General features: G+C 48.7%; 1 protein-coding gene across 1 annotated transcript; it reads right to left on the bottom strand.

The window, feature by feature from the left end:
* Positions 1 to 3,418: 3,418 nt before the first annotated feature.
* Positions 3,419 to 16,560, bottom strand: LOC142065536 (ectonucleoside triphosphate diphosphohydrolase 2-like). Its single transcript, XM_075111737.1, is given in 10 exon segments — positions 3,419 to 4,991; positions 4,994 to 5,192; positions 6,255 to 6,389; positions 7,377 to 7,472; positions 8,358 to 8,627; positions 9,738 to 9,965; positions 11,288 to 11,447; positions 12,208 to 12,358; positions 14,014 to 14,128; positions 16,366 to 16,560. Coding segments are annotated over 10 exon segments (1,494 nt in total). The 5' UTR covers positions 16,477 to 16,560; the 3' UTR covers positions 3,419 to 4,962.
* Positions 16,561 to 17,096: the final 536 nt, after the last annotated feature.

The following is a 17,096-nucleotide window of genomic DNA, read 5'->3' on the forward strand; positions in this document are numbered from 1 at the left end:
TAAGCTTTCCTTCACACAAAAGTTGATTTTATCATTCCTCTGTCTCTCTCAGACCTCCTCTTCTTCATTCCCAGTGCAGTCCTCTTCCTAGGAGGGAAGGACCTTGTTTCAAAAAAGGACTTCATCCAGAGGTCGTCTTCTACCAACACCAATGGCTTCTTAAATCACTGATTAGAGCTGCTTTCACATCCCACACATAAAGAGCTTCCATACTGCAGTGTGTCTTTCATCTGCATCTGCATCAGGAGGTTCCTTGACAAGTTTCCAGACAAGCCTGCCTGCTAATTTATTTGATTTGTGGTAGGACCAGCTACTAGTAGTGCTGGAGATTTCCTCAGGCTTAAGGAGCTGTTCTGCCCGCCTCCCTCTTGTGACTAAGCCCTGTCATTACACGCTCAGGGGAGCAACAGCTTACGCTCTGTGGTTATCTGACTTGAACAGGGGATCTAAAAGCATCCTACTGCAAGAAGGCTCTGAATATCTCATATCGAGGGCATGGTGGACACCAGGTCAAAGACATGTCTTCTGCCTGGTCTCAACTGTGTACGAGCAGACAGTGATGTTTGCGCTTGCAGAACATCAAGGCAACACTTCGCCTTGCCTGGGTTTGATGCATTATGAAAGGACTTTTATATTGAGAGCTGTGGCAAAAATTGGGGTTTTACTGATCCTGGTATTCATTCAGGCTTGTTCTTCTGATAGCATTTCCATCTCCTTCAGTGTGTTCTGAATTAGCTCTTGATGCAGGAGCGACAGTCCATGAGGTAGGATATAAACATCATATGGCTTCCTACTTCTCTGGTAGATGCTCACAGGCACAGTGTAAGAACAAGATAAAAATGTACTGATCGAGCTCTGAATCCAGAAATCCTAAAAGGCATTCCTCTCATGTTCTGCTGGATTTGCTCCGCCAGTGGTTGTGGGTTTCAAGTTATTTCACTAACGTTTATTATAGCAGCCCCAAACAACTGAAATGAGTGCAAGCACTGCAGTGCCTGATGCTGTTCATTGTTGCTATACCTGCTGTTCCAGAGGCCTTCCCTTAAGCCACTGAACTGGATATCTTCACAGGCAGGACAGTATCTCAAGGAGAGGAGGAGTTACAATCCCTGCATTACTAATGGGAAGCTGGAGTTCAGCCATTTTGACAAGTTTTGCGAAGTCCTTGAAGCACACATGACCTTCTCACGACATACCAAGATAAGCTAGGAAGTCTGTGACAACACCTGGTAGACAGTCCAGCTCTGTAAAGTCACGGTGAACTAATTAATCCGTAACCATTCTGTGAAATACCTGTATTTCAAAAAGCAGCGCATACCTACAGCCCTGCCTTGGGTACAGCCAGGTACCGAGAGGGAGGTTAGGACTTGGCTTAGGTCTCTGTCCTACAACCACAGAGAGCCTGGGTGCGTCAGAACGAGAAGAAAGAAACAACTCCAGTCCTGTGGTGGTGAACTTTGTACAGCAGAACTGGAGTGCAGGCAATAAACAATTATTTCTCTCAGTTTTCATGGGAATTCCTTGGTACAACCCAGATGGGATGTACTGGTTGGGAATCCATGACGCTTTGGAAATGGTATAAACTGGAAGAAAGACAGGAGCTGGTATATTCCTACAAACATGCTGAAATGACATTTAGGCCACCCTCGCCAGCAGCAGGTCAGCTAACCTATTTTGTTTCTTGAGCTAAAATAGAGAAAGTGCTTTCTGGTGTCGATTTTTATATCTAATAGTTTTGATTTCCTTCTTATCAATACTTGCTGACAGCCACAGACCTGCAGTTACATGTGAGTGGACATTATATGCCGGAAGAGCTCTCCCGTGGTTCAGCCTGAGTGAGAAGCGAGGGAGCTATACACAAGCATGAAGAATTTATGGACAGTTAGAAAATCCTCATTATTAATCATTTCCACAATTGCGTTGTAACCAAAGGGCTGCAAGCGTGTTCCTTTCAAAGTGAGTGAGTTAATCTAGAATCTCCTTTTAAGCAGATGTCTGCTGCCCAGGTAATCTGGGGATTAATTCTGCAAATTTACATAGTGCTGACATGAAGGAGCTGCTTCTGTACAGAGCCAGGAGAAAGGAATATGTTACTTTTATTAGTTTCCAGTTTTCTCGTAGGTTCCCAATTTTGTTATTTTTTGCCTTTTTTATAACTAAAAACCCACTTCAGCGCTTTTAAAATACCAGTCTAGCTCATCGTCTAGTAAATATATCTATAAGTGGGTTTTTTGTGCCAGATAGAGAATGATATGCACCATCGATGCTGCCGATTCCAAGCCTAGTTCACCCAGTAACCCTAGCTGCTGGGGGCTGCAGATTGGGAAGGGCAGCATGGGCGATACCAGAGAACACATATGCCTGCACCTGCCTGCCAGAGGAGACAGCAGTGGCAGCGTTTGGAAGGAGTGATGGGAAAGGAGGAAGCGGAGCTGCCGCCTGCAGTGCGCAGACCACCGGGGGAAGAACTCCAGCCGTCAAAATGTCTCACTGTGCCTTTGATGAGAATGTCAGCTTTTAGCTCAAGAATTTAGGGTCTGCTCTAAATCAAGTGGTTGCGGGTTGTCTTCACGTGGCAGAGCGGTGGTTCAATGTCAAATGGTGGCTCAGGTGTCGTGGATTTAATGGGGCAAGTTAGGCAACCTGTACATGCCACCACTCAGCACAGCTCAGTGGCACATGTGAGGCAAACGTCAAGTGTCAGGAGGACATGCTGAGCTTGTGTAATTGCTCGCTTACTATATGCATGGAAGTCCCCAAACTGCTAAACAAGAGTTTGGGCAAGTTCGAGCCAATGTCCTTTTCTCTTGGACCCTGTGGTCTAGTATTCAGAATCAAGATGGTGTAATGACTGAGTAGGCCAGACCACCTGGAGTCCTGGGGTTCCTGCCATCTCACTGGCTTATTTCCATCTCTGACAGTGGTAGGATTCTTCTTGGGCAGGTTGCTAGTCTCAGTCAGAAATCCCACAGTGCTCCGATGTGCGGACAGGTCACAGAGCCAGAGCGCTGTTTAATGATTGCATTTCCAGATACAGGAGGGATAAAGTCTCAGGAATTTCCCCGATATCGCTGACTCCCTGATAACCTCCTCTCCTTTTTTTTTTTTTCCCCTACGCAGGCTTGCCTGAATCCCTCCTACCTTCTTCACTGGTTTGAGCAAAGAAGACATCAAAGATATAGACACGTCTCTCATCAACTAAATACCAGCAGCCAGGTTATCTGAAGTAATTTTCTGCCTGCCTGCCACTGGGAAGAAAGTGCCTTCAGGGGTTCTCATTGTGTACCCCAAAAGTACACAGTGTAATTGCTCCTGAGTAAACAGAGGCAAAATCAGCATCCCCCATCCTCCTCACTGAGACACTCTGTATTCACAATAAAAACCCCGCTTTGATCTCTTGCCAAGAGTAACACAGACAGTCTATTAAAACATCTTTAATAACATGATATAATTAAAAATATCTAACGTGCAACTCAAAGAGATGAATATGAAGCTTGTTTAAATCTGTTTCCACACCCCTCCAGACTTGACTGACAGGTTCCAAACCTTCATTAATTGGCCTGAAAATTTATGAATACCCCAATATTGTGGTGGGGGGTTGTCTTCTATATATGAGTTGGGAGCACAAGTTTAGCACAAGGATTAGTAATCGGATTTAAAAGGATTTGGGTGCCATGGTAGCTTTAAAAATCCTGCAAGGCACATCACTGCCTCTGTGAGCATGTAAATTTGTGTTTAAAGTGGTCTGAAATGAGTTGGAGACACTTGTCTCTGGCTTTTACCAGCCTGTGTGTTTAAGTCTCTGAAGCAATCTGAGAAGTGAACTGCAAATGCTTTAGTCAAAGGACAGTGTCAGTCTGACTCCCTCCCTCTTCTTTACCATAACACAGGGAATTTGTACAGCAGCCCATCTTTTAGACAAGCAGAATGGACCAGACCAGAGGAGCTGGAACAAGCGCCAAGTCCCAGAGGAATCCTGAGTATTGAATTATAAAGTAACTCTGGTCACAGTCCAATATGCAAGTCGTTGGACTGACAATTAGGGAAGCTTCTCTTCCTGGCTCTGCTCATCTCTAAAGGACAATATTAGACAGTTTCTCCATTTTCAGAGTCAGTGAGACAAGCAGTTCAGTGCAAATGGTGAACTTCAGCACAGCATGCACCCAATTTTAGTAGATGCGAAATGAAACATGTTCATTTAAGCCCTGGTTAGAGTTTAAATTGGCAATTTTAACCCTGCATTGCCATTGCCATGACTCAGCTGAGAGACAGGAACTCAGCTGCGTGTCTGTGCCCTTTGCTTCTCCTTTGATGCTCTGTACATTTTGTAGAGACCAAGACCAAAAACCATTGCTTTTGAAGGATTCTCGGTCAGCAGGAACATTCGCTGGAATGCTGGACACTGTCACTGAGGGGGAAGAACAGACAGATCAGTAGTAGCAGGCAGAAAGTACCTGCTTTTGCCATAGAACATGGAATCGAGTTGGCTGTGATACTCTGATTATATTTTAACGCTATTCCAGTCTTTACTAGTGGTGATACTGTAGGTATCGCCTCTCTTGTGGGCACAGAAGAGGACAGAGCACCTTTTCAGACACCACCTCTCCTGATTAGACAGGATTGTTCAATATTAACTTTACAGTAGCTCAGGGCCTGCCTGCTCAGGGGTATCATTTCATTAGGTTGACACTAGTAAACTCGGCTGCAGCCGAAGCAGGATCTGTGCAGGCTGCTCGCATTTGGAGAATGAATAGCTTGCCATCCACTGGGAATCACAGGCTTCCTGTGGAGCAGGGTCCGTTGTCTCAATGTGCAAGTGCAAGCAAGTTGAAATAAAGAACCGAGGCTCTGGGAGTCCTGCAGGAAAATCACTTGCATCCTCCAGTGACTTACACCTGTGCAGTTTCTGTAGGTACCCTGTTAACTGCCCTCTGGCAAGAGTACCGAATCCCAGAATAACTGTCAGTTATGGTCAAAAACCCTGCTGTTCCATGGCTGAAGCTGTTTTCCTTGACCATCACTCGGTACAAGATACGCACAAAAGAGCCAGTGAGCAGCACCATAAAGAGGATAAGGAGCAAAGACCAGACCTTTGATTCAATCCCCTTGAGGAAGGGTGAGCTTTGCTGGGGGATGGTGTTGGTCAGAGTCAGCAGGTACCCAAGAGTCCAGCCAGTTGATGCATCACCCATCTATTGAAATAGAAACAAGGCAAGGTTAGAAGAGAAGCAGACAGTCCAGACCCCAGCTGTGTTTCTGTACACAGGCCCAAAGCTTTATAAACTTTATTTGAGACTGACCCAAGGATTAGGCTTGAAATGAGGAGCCTGCCCACTCTCAGTGCTCTGAGTGCACTATTAGGCCTTAATAGCCCCAACCAGCTTCACCTGGCACTTCCACCCACCCACCCACCCACCCACCCACTCTGCCTGTGGGCCTGGGAGCTCCATTTAAGCTCTGGCCTGGGTAGCCACCTCTTTCCTGAGCTATGCTGTAGGTGTGTGCTGTTCCTTCTCCTGCTTACTGGCTGGTATTCCTAGGTAGACCTCAGGCCTATGTTGTGGGTAGTTCTGTCTCTGGCTCTGTATGTTGTAGGTAGCTTGTCCCTGGCTTTCCAGGTTGGGCTAGTTGGGTGGACCCTGGACCTACCTATTTGCCTTGCCTGAGCCTGATGATCACTATATGGCTGACTGAACTGCCATCGCTGACGTGGCCCTGCTTGGTGGGACCATGCCTTTGCTACTGAGTTGAGAAGAGGTATGGGAATAGGCTTTCTTTTTTTTTGTGGAGGGGAGAACCTGAATCAAATCCTGCCTTTGCTTAGGAGCTCCAGATCCTGAAGCAATTTCAGACCTTATAAATGCTCACTAGTATAAAGGTGGTTGCAAAGAGGCAGGGCAGCATCTTTTGCCTCAGGAAATATTATCAGCAGTTTATCCTCAGCATTAATTAAGCATCAATTTGTCCTAAGTATTAAGGAAGCCATGCTTCCTTCCTTTCCTACTGGGCATAGACTCTTAAAGATGGTGTTGCTCCCAATGAGGTTTTGACCCATGTGTTTTTCAGTGGGGACAAGTGTAATCGCTAGCTCTCTGACACTGGTTTTCTTGCTTATCACAGCTGTGAATTTATTTTGAAAAAACATCTTGTTGGAGGAACCTAGCTGGTTAGGGATTGTTGGCGTGGGGACAGGCTGGCTTTACTGAAACCAACCCTCCCTTGTAACTGGAAATACCACACTGTAGGTAACTGACCTGCTTCTGGAATGTGGTCCAGACAGACTCGTTCAAGTCAAACGTGTATCCCTTTGTACTGAGATGAAAGATGAAGGCAGACACAACGCAGTAATCGGAAAGTGTATCCAGGTTCATTTGGGACTCCTTGACCAGCTGGTGTCATTTCCAAAAGAAGATGAGGAACAAAAATAGTTGTAGCTGAATTTCAGGCTTGTTATAACCTCTCCTTTCCTGCCCTGGGACTGACAGTGGGACTGGAGGAGGGGTTTGTGTCCTATGCAGGATGAAACTGTGTTTCCTGCACCCACTGGGCTGTGGTCTGGGAATCAGTGTAATCTCTTAGTGCCTTTGTTCCCATTTTATTAAAGGCCAGGCAGTTCCAAGAGCAGCAGGGCTGGCAGCCAGGTCTCCTACAGCTGCCTTGCAGGTGAACTGCTTGGTATGATTCTCTGCTCTCTAATAAGGTTGAACTCATAATGCAGCCATTCTCTCAGTAGGAGCACTAACAAGATCTTTCTCTTCTTCATCCTTCTTAGTCTTCTATCCAGAAGAGAAAGCTTTAGGGAACTGTTGATGAGCTTTGCAACCCCATTAGCAAACCCTGTGGAAATTGTCCAATCTGAATGTTAGCGTGGATGCTTGGTCAGTGTAGGGGCAAATGAGGGTGACCTCGTAAGCCACCAACTGAGGGGAAGAACTTACAGATTCCCCCTGACTTGGTCTCCGTGGGCCCAGGTGAAGTGGGAAAGCCCCTGAGTCTGAGCGGATGTGTTCCCTGAACTTAAGGAGAGGAGGATAATAGGAAGACTGAGGTGATGTACAGGGGTGAGTAGACAGCCTTCCTGTTTACTCCTTAATATGCAGTAAAAAGTATTTGTGGCTTTTTAGTCAATTAAGTCCAGGTGTTACCAGCAGCGAAGGAAGGAAAATAAATGGACCCTGTTTCCTCAAAGTAAAAAAAGAAAAAAAACCAACCAAAACCCAACAAAAACCCAAACCAAAACCCAGGCAAATCCAAGTTTTTCCCTTTTTCCCTGAGGGAGCCAGTAAGTTATGGCTCTGTCAGTCTAAGCCCCTTGGGCTTTTACAGCAGACTGTTCCTTGCTTCCTGCTCTCCCTGCACACTTATTCCACAGTTACCTCTTTGACGGACATCCCACAAAGCCTGTTGACTGCCTGAGCCAAGTCAGGTGAGGGTACAGTTTCTCTCATGAAGTCCATGGCCTCAGAAATCACCTACAACAGCAGCAGAAATAATCATCAGGTTGGACTGTGCTCCGCATCCCTGCATTGCGTATAGGGCCTACAGGAAAGTAAGTGGCAGTGGTTGTGGGGCATGTTGCCAGGGTACCTTTTCTGGGGGCTTGTGTTGGTGGCTACAGGCCCTACAATGGGTGCAAGGAAGAAAAACAGATCTGTTAGTCTTGAGATGGAAACAGGACTGCTTTGAGCTTGCATGCAGCAGCTTTCCTGGCCCTGCCTGGGTAAGTAGGCAGGGTCTCATGTTCCTTGGCACCATATCCATGGGAGGCTCTCAGGAGCAGGGAGTTGGGGAGATTTCTGTAATTCCTTCCTCTGAAATGCACTCAGTTTGTCGGAGGACCTTGAGCTGGTCCCAGCTGAACAACCCAATGACTTTGGGCACTAGATTCAGGGTCTCAAACATATGCGTGCTTGTGGTGGAGCATGCCTGGATCCTTGCTGAGGGAGTGGCAGAGGGATCTTCAGCTTCGCCACATACTTGGTGTGGGAAGACAAGCTCAGCGCGCAACTCCTGACTTCTCTATCCTTGCCGGCTCACGTAAGCTCCTTAATGGCTCTGTGGAGCCCCAAAGTTTTGTCTCACAAGCTGACGTTGCTGAGACATGGATGAATGAAGCACAGTCCTTGGTGGGAAGCTGGGGTCCCTGTTTGAACAGCTTTGTGCCAATGAGGGGGAGAGGGTGGGGTGCATGTGTATGTTACTAGAGCCGTGTATGCAGCATTAGCCGGAGCACTGGCCCTCTTGGCTAGCAGAGGGCACAGCATGGCTGCTCCCACTGTATTTATTAATGACCAAACTGGTCCCATTTCATGGGTTCTCTGTACCAGTTGCCTATGCCAGTGTAAATGAGAACCCACCAGAAACCTGGTCTGGAGGGGCTTGAAAACACTGCTGGGGGAATAATGCTTGAAGAAGCTGCAGGAAGAGTTGAGTAGGCTTTGCACAAGTCTCATGCAGGTGGTGGAATTGCTGGAGCCGGTGATGTTGAAGACCTCCTCCGGGTCAGGGACATCCGATGTGTCATGACTGACAGCACAAGGCCCAGCATGCACTGATTGCCACTGCACTTCCCGGGAGTAGGTGAGGGGCCAGCAGGGATTAGACACAGTTTTAGCACTTCTCTGATCCTAGAGGCAGAATGAAACAAGAACAGAGGCAGCAAGAGGGGAGGTTGTCATCCCAGGGCTTCACAAAGGAAGACAAAATGCAACACAGTGAAGAACAGTTTTCCTCTGGCACCACAATGTTGTAATCGAGCAGGTGGGCTGCAGAAGGTTTGCCAAAGTTTATCTCAGCTAGTCAACTGCAAGGCCCAGACTGATGCAGCAGGCTCCCAGCTCCTGCAGAGTTCAGGGCAAGCTGGACTGGATCTGCTGTGGGAGGCTGAGGAGTCCCAGCCCTACCTGCTCTCCCTTAGACCAGAAATACAATTTCAATGAATCCTGTGCTCTTTCTAGTTGCAAGAAAGAGGCTGTTCTGGTTTGCCTTCCAAATGGCTCAACCCCTCAAGAATCCGTGTTTCTTACCTCTAGGAATTCCCCAATAAAACTGTGGTGAAGTGGGTCTCTGTGTGGGACATTCAGGCCTCAAATAAGGGCAGGTGGTGTTTATAGGGAGGCAAGTGGATGGGCAGTGAGTAGTTTATTTCTGAAAAAAATCTGTTTTGGTGGAGACTAAAATGATTCCTGAATTTGCATCAGATCGTGTGACCTCCCCCTCAAGCGAAACAAAGTTCAGAAGAACCAAAACACCCGCATTTTAAAAATTAAATATTGCTCTTTTAAGGACTGCTTCATGGTTAGAGTCAGCAAAGGACAGAAATACCCCAAATGGAAGGTCCCAGCTGGTTCCTGGGTGCTGCTGTTTAGGCTCCCCTTCTGAGATGGAAGAGCAGTTCAGAGGAGTCAAGGGAAGTCTTTGCCTCTTGCCACCCACCCTGAAGGTGATCTTAGCACCTCTGGAGAGTGATTTTGTGCTCATGTGTATTAAGTGAGGAGCCAAACAGAGAGTGCAAGTTGGGAACCCTGGAATGGGTGCCTGTGGGTCTGCTTGGGGGGCATAGAAAGTATGTTTGGCAAAAGCACTGGTCTTTTTTAGGTATATGCAAATGCCTTCTATTCAACACAGTGATCGACATTTTGCCCATTAGCAGCTATGCCTTATGCAACTGTCATTCAGTGCAGGGCGTTGATATTGCATACAGGAACCTTGCAAATGCCCTTCTGGCAGATACTCACCTGAATGAGCATAGAGAGCAGCCTGCTGCGGAGCTGGTCTGTGCCGTGGCAGGGGCAGTGTTGGGTGTACACGTTGTGCGTCTGCCCATACAGCTGCAGCCTCACTCCCTCTTTTGGTGCCTGGTTCCCTTCTTCCACCGTGGAAGTGAGCTGTGCTGAGGTTCCTCCCATGGACAAGACTCCTGCCATCCCCTTCTCAGAGGGGACCAACTGTCCTTGCCAGTTGTACTGACCCAAAAAGAATCAAAGGTCAGTTCTTAAGGCTTCTATATCTGGGTCATGGCCAGATGCAAGCATTATTGCACAGAGAGAGAAAGCAGCTTTCTGGTGCAGTACAGCCCATTTCCACCCCACTCCCCCCACTGCCAGAGGACATAGGGATGTTGAACTGGTGGCTTTGGAGGGAACAGAGGAGCCGTTGTACAAGCACCGCCATCTGTGCAGAGAGCTCTCCACAGCCAGCAAGAGCAAACAGGGCTCACCACCCTGGATGGCTCTTCAAGGCACTGGTCTCTGCAGGAGCAGGGGAGAGAGAAGAGGGTAGTGGTGGTGGGGAATGGGAGGGAGGTTCCCAGGTGGGCAGGTATGGGCTTCAAGTGCTGCCTTGATGCTGAAGTGATGCTCCTGTCAGAAGAACCCTGTGGTTTCATCTCCTGCAGTCTTGCAGAACTGATTTTGGCAATGCTGAAGTTAGCAGTACAGGCAGGGAAGTTTACATGCATGCAAGCACTCTGTCCCTGGCTGGGGGAGGTTGCGTTGCTGCCAGCAGGGCTAGCAAGTCCCTAACCAGCGCATGCTTACTGCTGGTTATCAGAACTGCCTTTTACTTCTCTAATGTGGAATAATTCAGTCTAACCTACCTTTCTCTCGCCCTTTGAGTTCTTCTTGAGACCCTTTGGCTTGAGAAGCCATGGGTAGAGCAAGGAAACTTAAGTATATTCTTTTTGTTTAGCAAGGGCCTTCTGAATACAGACCAGGCCCCGATGCTGGGGACACCCAGCTATACTCTCGCTAGCATCTCAATGAGAGTAAATTTGATGGGCTTTTGCTTTGGGAGCAAAAGACACTGCTTCTCTGTCTCCCACCCACAGCATGGCCTGTGGGACAGCTGGACTCCAGTGGCAATCCCACAGCACCCCACAGACACAGCAGCAACGCCTGTTTGACAGTGGTGCTGAGCTGGAGCTGCAGGGACTCAAGGCAGTGGAGTTCTTGACACCCCAGGGCCAGGCTATGTAAGGTTATCTGTGTGAGCATCCTAGATGTGCTGTCCATAAAACCTCACATCTGTTAGGCCAAATGTATAAACATGTCCATGAAAGGCTATATTAGAGGTTTGGTCCTTCAGCCTAGTTTTAACCATCTCACATTCTGTTCTCCAGCCAGTTGGTGGTGTATAGAGCCTTTCTTCTTGAAAAGACAGTGGAAGTTGTGCTTAAGCACTGTTTAAAGTACAGGGCTTTAACGATCCCCCCCCCACGTCTCTGGCTGTTAGCTACTGGGAGTTGCTCAGCTCAGTTCCGTACTCCCCAGGCAGGATTGTCCTTTACCTTGAAGAAGTTCTCCAGAACATAATTAACAGTAACCCACTTGAATGCTTCCTCATCTGGACTGGGCAGGATTTGTGCCCCCTGAAAGTCAAAGGGGGATGACTTCAGGGCCCCAGTCAGGGCTGCAAGGAGACCATCAGAGAGGATGGGACGGGTGAGGCTAAACAGAAAAGAAAAAGAAGGCACATTTGTTGTTACAGCACCCTGCCAGGAGCAGCCTGCAATGGGGGCACAGCTGCAGGGCTTCTGCTGTGTTCCCCGCTTTGGGCAGTAGCACAGAGACACAATGACAATCCCACTCCTGCTGCTACTTCCCTGTCCCTTCGCGTGGCACTGGGGGCAAGCAGAGGGATGATTTGAGCAGTTGTGCCACCATTCAAGAATTGAGGGAGTTCAGTACCCTGCCACTGAGGGATCTTGTGGCCTTGTCCCACTGACCTGGCCCCCTCCAGACCTTACTTTGCTCCAGTGCCTAAAAGGAGATAAAGGTCCCAGTGATGAGGTGGCTGAGAACAGGGTCCACAAAAGTGTGTATGATAAGGTGGATCTTCCCACCACTGCTCCCAACCTGCTGACCTAAAGCACCCCTGCAAGCCCGTGTGGGTTGTCACATAATCTGAAAAGAGTTCACCTCCCAGACTAACAGATGCTTTTCCAAGCACTAATTCACTAATTGTGAGGGAGACTTTACACAGACTGGTAGCAGTAGCAAGACTGTCATCCTCATGGCTGCTTGGGGGGACAGTAGGGAGACACAGCCATGCCGCACTCCCCTTGAGTGCGTGGGGACCTGAATAAGGTTTACCTGGCTAGCAAATTAGGGATGAAAGACACTGCAGAGTAGACACGGTGGCATGTATTTACAGAATGATCCGCATGACGTGCTGATCTCTGGGTGTGGGTTTGCAACATTCACTCACTTCAGCTGCCTCATGCTGGCGGTTGCTCCCAAGTAGAGGGGGGTTTGGCTGTGCTGCTCTGCCGGGATCTCTTTCTGGGCCCAGTTCAAACATGGCTCCAAGCTCTTCCCTACTTTCTGAGGAGAATCTGAGTAGGTGGAGATTCCTGGACCTGAGAACCAGGGGAAAGAATGAAATTTTCTAAGGAAAGATGTGGGAGAAGTGTGAGAGCTGTTACCCAAGATATTGCTGTCCTAGGGCATGGTTAAAGACAGGACCTGTCACAGGCAGAATGAAGCAGTTCCTCCAGGTAGCCATCCTGCTCAAATATGGTATGGGGAGCAAAACACCACATGTGTGCAAATCCCAAATCACACAAAGAGAACCCTAGCTCCGCTGCAGAGACATCCCATAAATGACCATGTATCAGCCATGAGGCTGCTGCAACAGCTGAGGCTGCCTCAGCCCACAGAGGAAGAACAGTGGCTTTAGCCACTATAAAAGATAAGCAAAAGGGCACACTTATGCAGACAGAGCCAAGGCTGATGTGTCAGCTCCTCCAGCCACTTCCTCTTCTGTTGGCGGAGGTGGCTTCAGAGTCCTGCGTCTGCAAGCAAGACACCTCTGCTCTAGAGGAAGCTGGTGCTGTGCAGAGAGAAGCTGTGAGCAAGCCTTGACTCATCTTTTCAGCAGGATTCAATGGGGTCTGAAATGCTGGTTTTGAACTACTACCCAGAGAGAGCTTCACTTCCCCATCCTCTGGCCCACTCGCCTTCCCAGCAGCCATGTGCTTTGTTCTCCTGGACCCTGCATAGGGCTGAGCTGCAGATTGCCTACAGCCACTCAAAGGCTGTGACCATACTGCTGTGCAGACCGAGGATGACTAGTCACCAAGCAGAGATACCTGCCTGGACCTCTTGTAGCAGCAGGTTCAAATAAGTCTTCAAGCACTGAGCTACAGTCACTGTTTTTAACCCAGCCAGTGAACATGGCAGCAGTCAAGGGATGAATACAAGGTTTTGGGGAGCCCTTATTGCGTCTTTTGTATGTGGTTTATATTGCTCACAGTGTGCAAGGGCACAAGGCCCCTCCCCTGCTTGTTGTGCAGCTGCCCTCCCACAGAACACTGCTACTGAGTTCAGTGTTTTCCAGCATCCTGCTGTAATCAGGCTTCAACATCAAAGTAAGATTGAGAGATAGGGAAGGAAAACCCCAATCATTCATGCATGAAACCCTTTCAGCTAGCTTTGGCAGGACCTAACTAATTCAAACTAGCGAGGAAGAATCAAATATTTTCCAAAACATGACATCTAGACCCAAACTGAAATCATGCTTGTGCTTTCAAACCTTGCATAGGGGGTTAGAGTCTTTGCACCTCTGTTGTCCTGGAGCTACACCACTTATTGCCCAGACTACAGAAGGCAGAAGATATCAGGAGTCACCCTGCAGCTAGATTTGTCTCTCTTGCTGTTCACTGTCTTGCCTGGGTGAGAAGCTCAGCAACCTTGGCTCTGCCACTTATCCACATGGACATCAGGACCACTCCCAGCCCCTCTGTGTGCTTCCCTGCCTGCAGCAGGTGAAAGAACTGTCACCTGCTACTGTGGAGTGCTCTGATGTCCAGTCCTGTATGGCTACATCTGTCCATGTTGAGAAGACCCATGAAGAAAATAGGCAGCCTGTGTTCACTGTCATCATTATTTCAGTGTACAGCTGGATGACACAGGTGCTGAGGAAATTGCAGCAATGGTCCATGCACAGATCTCTAGGTTCCCATCCATCCCAAGCCAGTCCCACAGACCACTGAGCATGATTCAGGCACCTTACCTTGTATGGGACAGGAACTACATTCCCTGATCACCCCGGTCGACTTTGCTGTGGTGGTCCACTGGTAGATGAACAGGATGGTGCGGGATGGGCCAGCGTCCAGAACAATGCCATACTGGAAAACCCCAGAACCATTCTAGATAAAAACCACTGAATGCATGCTGTGTTGTTATTGTAGGGTTACTCAGCATTACACAGGTATTCTGGGTAACCCATGGGCCTCCATTGCAGTATTTGACTTAGTTTTTTACATTCAAAGAAAGGGTGAAGCCAGAAGTTGATGTGGATTTGCAGCGAACCATCTGCATTTCTGAATATACATGAGGAGCAGCAGGAGTTGAGAAACACCGAGAATAACGTCAGACCTACAGTGGCATGCTCAGCAGCTGTTCCTGAAATCAGGTAGAGGGCTACCACTGAATGCTGAAGCATCTGGAGCTCAGGTGAAACAGGTCCTAAAGCAGTAGGAGATGGCACTATACAGGCTCGCATCTGATTCTGGGACTCAAACTGCTGCTGGATTGGTTTCCTCAAAAGATAAGGGTTTTGTGCAAGAATTGGAGGGCTGCGGCTTGTTCATGCTTCTGAAGAACCCAAGACCCCCACATCTGTTTGATGCCCCTCTGTGGAATTGGTGCGGTATGGGCTGGGTTTGCCCCAGTGCATGCCAGACTTGTGGGAGTCACAGTGCTCTGGGACCAACCAGCACATACACTGTCCAATGCAGCAGCCCTGAGGGGACTGAGATCATGTCTTGGCAGGAACAGCAGCAGCGGGCATGAGATTTCTCAACACCTTGTCTGCTACCAGTTCTCCTATTGCCTAGCAGGGGTGCCAAGGGCTTTCTTAGTCTCTCTGCAGCCCAGCATCTGGCCTATTTGCTGCTGATGGAGCCTTGTGGAGCTGCACCTCATATGTGAGGTTAGGAAATGAGAGTCCACTGGGGTACCCTGCAGCACAGCTCTGTGGCTGTTTTGGGTGTCCCCACACTCAAAGTTGCCCTGGTGCTAGCCTAGGGTCTCCTCCTTTCCCCCCTATTACATGACCCCAGACTGGGACATATCCTACACAGATGAGAAAAAAACTTGTGAGATCTGGAGAAATGCAGTAGTGCATGGTCTCAGCTGTATCTTGCACAGAAGCTGTGACTGAGTGGGAGGAGAAACCTCCTGAGAGGTTGATGTTAACACCGTCAGAAGGGTTTTAACACAAGACACAGCCTGGCTGCAGCCTCTGAGTGAAGCTGGCTGCCTGCTGTCTTCCTGGAAGCTCCCAGCTGCACTGGACACAGTGTCTGGGCCAGGAGCTTGTGGGACTGGAGCTGGGGCAGAAATGCGGAAGGAGGATGAAGCTCCCTGTCTGAGCCTGCTGGCAGCCTCCCACACATGTGACAGCTCATACTTCTCACAGGGACATGTCGGCTACCACAGAACAGGACAAAATTAATGGTATTGGCGGGAAACCTGGAATTTTTTTTCTCCTTCACAAAATGAGAGGCTGCTGCTGGAGCACAAGGGAGGAGAAGGGATCACTGCGTTTCTGCCCCAGCTCAACACCAGGGAAGAGCAGAGTGCTCGCTTGGCAGAGCATGGAGCAACAAGGGTTTTTTCTAATCCAATATTGTTTCTGAGAGGAGCATGGAGGAAGGTTAGTATCTCTAAATGCACAGGTTAACCTACTTCTGTCTGAGTAAACCATAGCGTGCCACTGATCTCACCTCAGCAGCGGTGCACCAAGAGGCAGAGCGGATGGGCATTAACACCCCTGGTCACCAGGCAGATCTGATCCTGCTGCGTAGAGCCTGTTGGCTCTTCGCTTAAAATCAAGAGAGGACAGAAGAGGAAAAGGCATGGAAGATTAAAAAAAAAACCCAAACCAAACAAAACCAGACAGAAGCAGAAGTACAGGGGCAAATTCCTACTGACTTTCAAGAGGAATCTAGGTCTTTTCCTCCACTGACACTTCTGGTCCCTTGCTGATCTGGAGCAGCTCCTGACATGGGCTGCCTCTGCTCAGCCTGCAGTGAGCATCTCTGCTGGATGATATCCAGCCTGTATTTCCCTGACCAGCCAAAGTGGTTGGCTTGTTTTAGATTTTAAAAGCTACAGTGTGTTGAAGGACGCAAACCCATCCTTGCAGTCTTGTTCTAGTCCCCTCTTCAGTTTATGCAATAGTGCAGTGAATGTAAAAAGCAAATCACCACACCAGGTTTTAATTTAAATGCCTGACTTGCACAAGGAAATACTCAGGTTCTCCTTAAGAAGCAGCCCCACAAATGAGGAGAAGGTCCTCAGCTTACTGCCCCGCTTGACCCCCAGCTTGGCCACCCTTTGGGCAGGCAGACACCCTTACCTTGGTGGGAGGGGCGATGGACACATCTTTAGTAGACACGCAAAGGAGTACGATGCCTGTCAGTCCTGCTATGATCACCAGGCAGGGGGGAAGGAGTTCACGCCAAGACATGAAGTGCTTTCTCCTTTCGCAAAGAGTCAAAAGAGGAAACAGCGGAGCAGCAAACTGAGAGTGACTGCTTTTTACAACCTTTAAAAAGACGAGAAAGGCGGGGCCGGGGCCAGGCTCTGACTTCAGCCCAGCCCCAAGCCACGGGGACCACAAGGAGCGCGTGGGCCAAGCAGCGATGCGTCAGGCAGTTCTCTCTTCCATCGCTCCATGCAATAAATAAAACAACAATTCATGCCCTTTCCAGTGCTAGCTTTGCAAATGCATCCATGCAGTCTCGAAACTGCCCCAGGCATCGTGGTTGAGGTAAACAGAAATGTGAGGTTAACTCAGCTGTGTGATCAGCAGAAAGCAGGCAAAACTCATCCGTTTGGTATTCTGCGCCTGGCAGTGTTAGCTGCCGAAATTAGAAGTGAGGAAACACCTTGTTGCTGGGTTACTTTATATCTGAGGGCTCCAGGGTGGACCTGGGGCACTTCCCCGCAAGCACGTTTCCGCTGGGATGGGGCAGAGTCCAGGGACTCTGCTCAGTTCCTTCAGACTTCTCCTGCCTCCTCATTCACTCTCAGGCAGCACCTGGGACAGGAAAATATCTGCACATTTGGGTTTCCAACTGCAGGAGA

Source organism: Phalacrocorax aristotelis, chromosome 17, assembly GCF_949628215.1.
Source record: "Phalacrocorax aristotelis chromosome 17, bGulAri2.1, whole genome shotgun sequence".
Classification (NCBI taxonomy): Eukaryota; Metazoa; Chordata; class Aves; order Suliformes; family Phalacrocoracidae; genus Phalacrocorax; species Phalacrocorax aristotelis.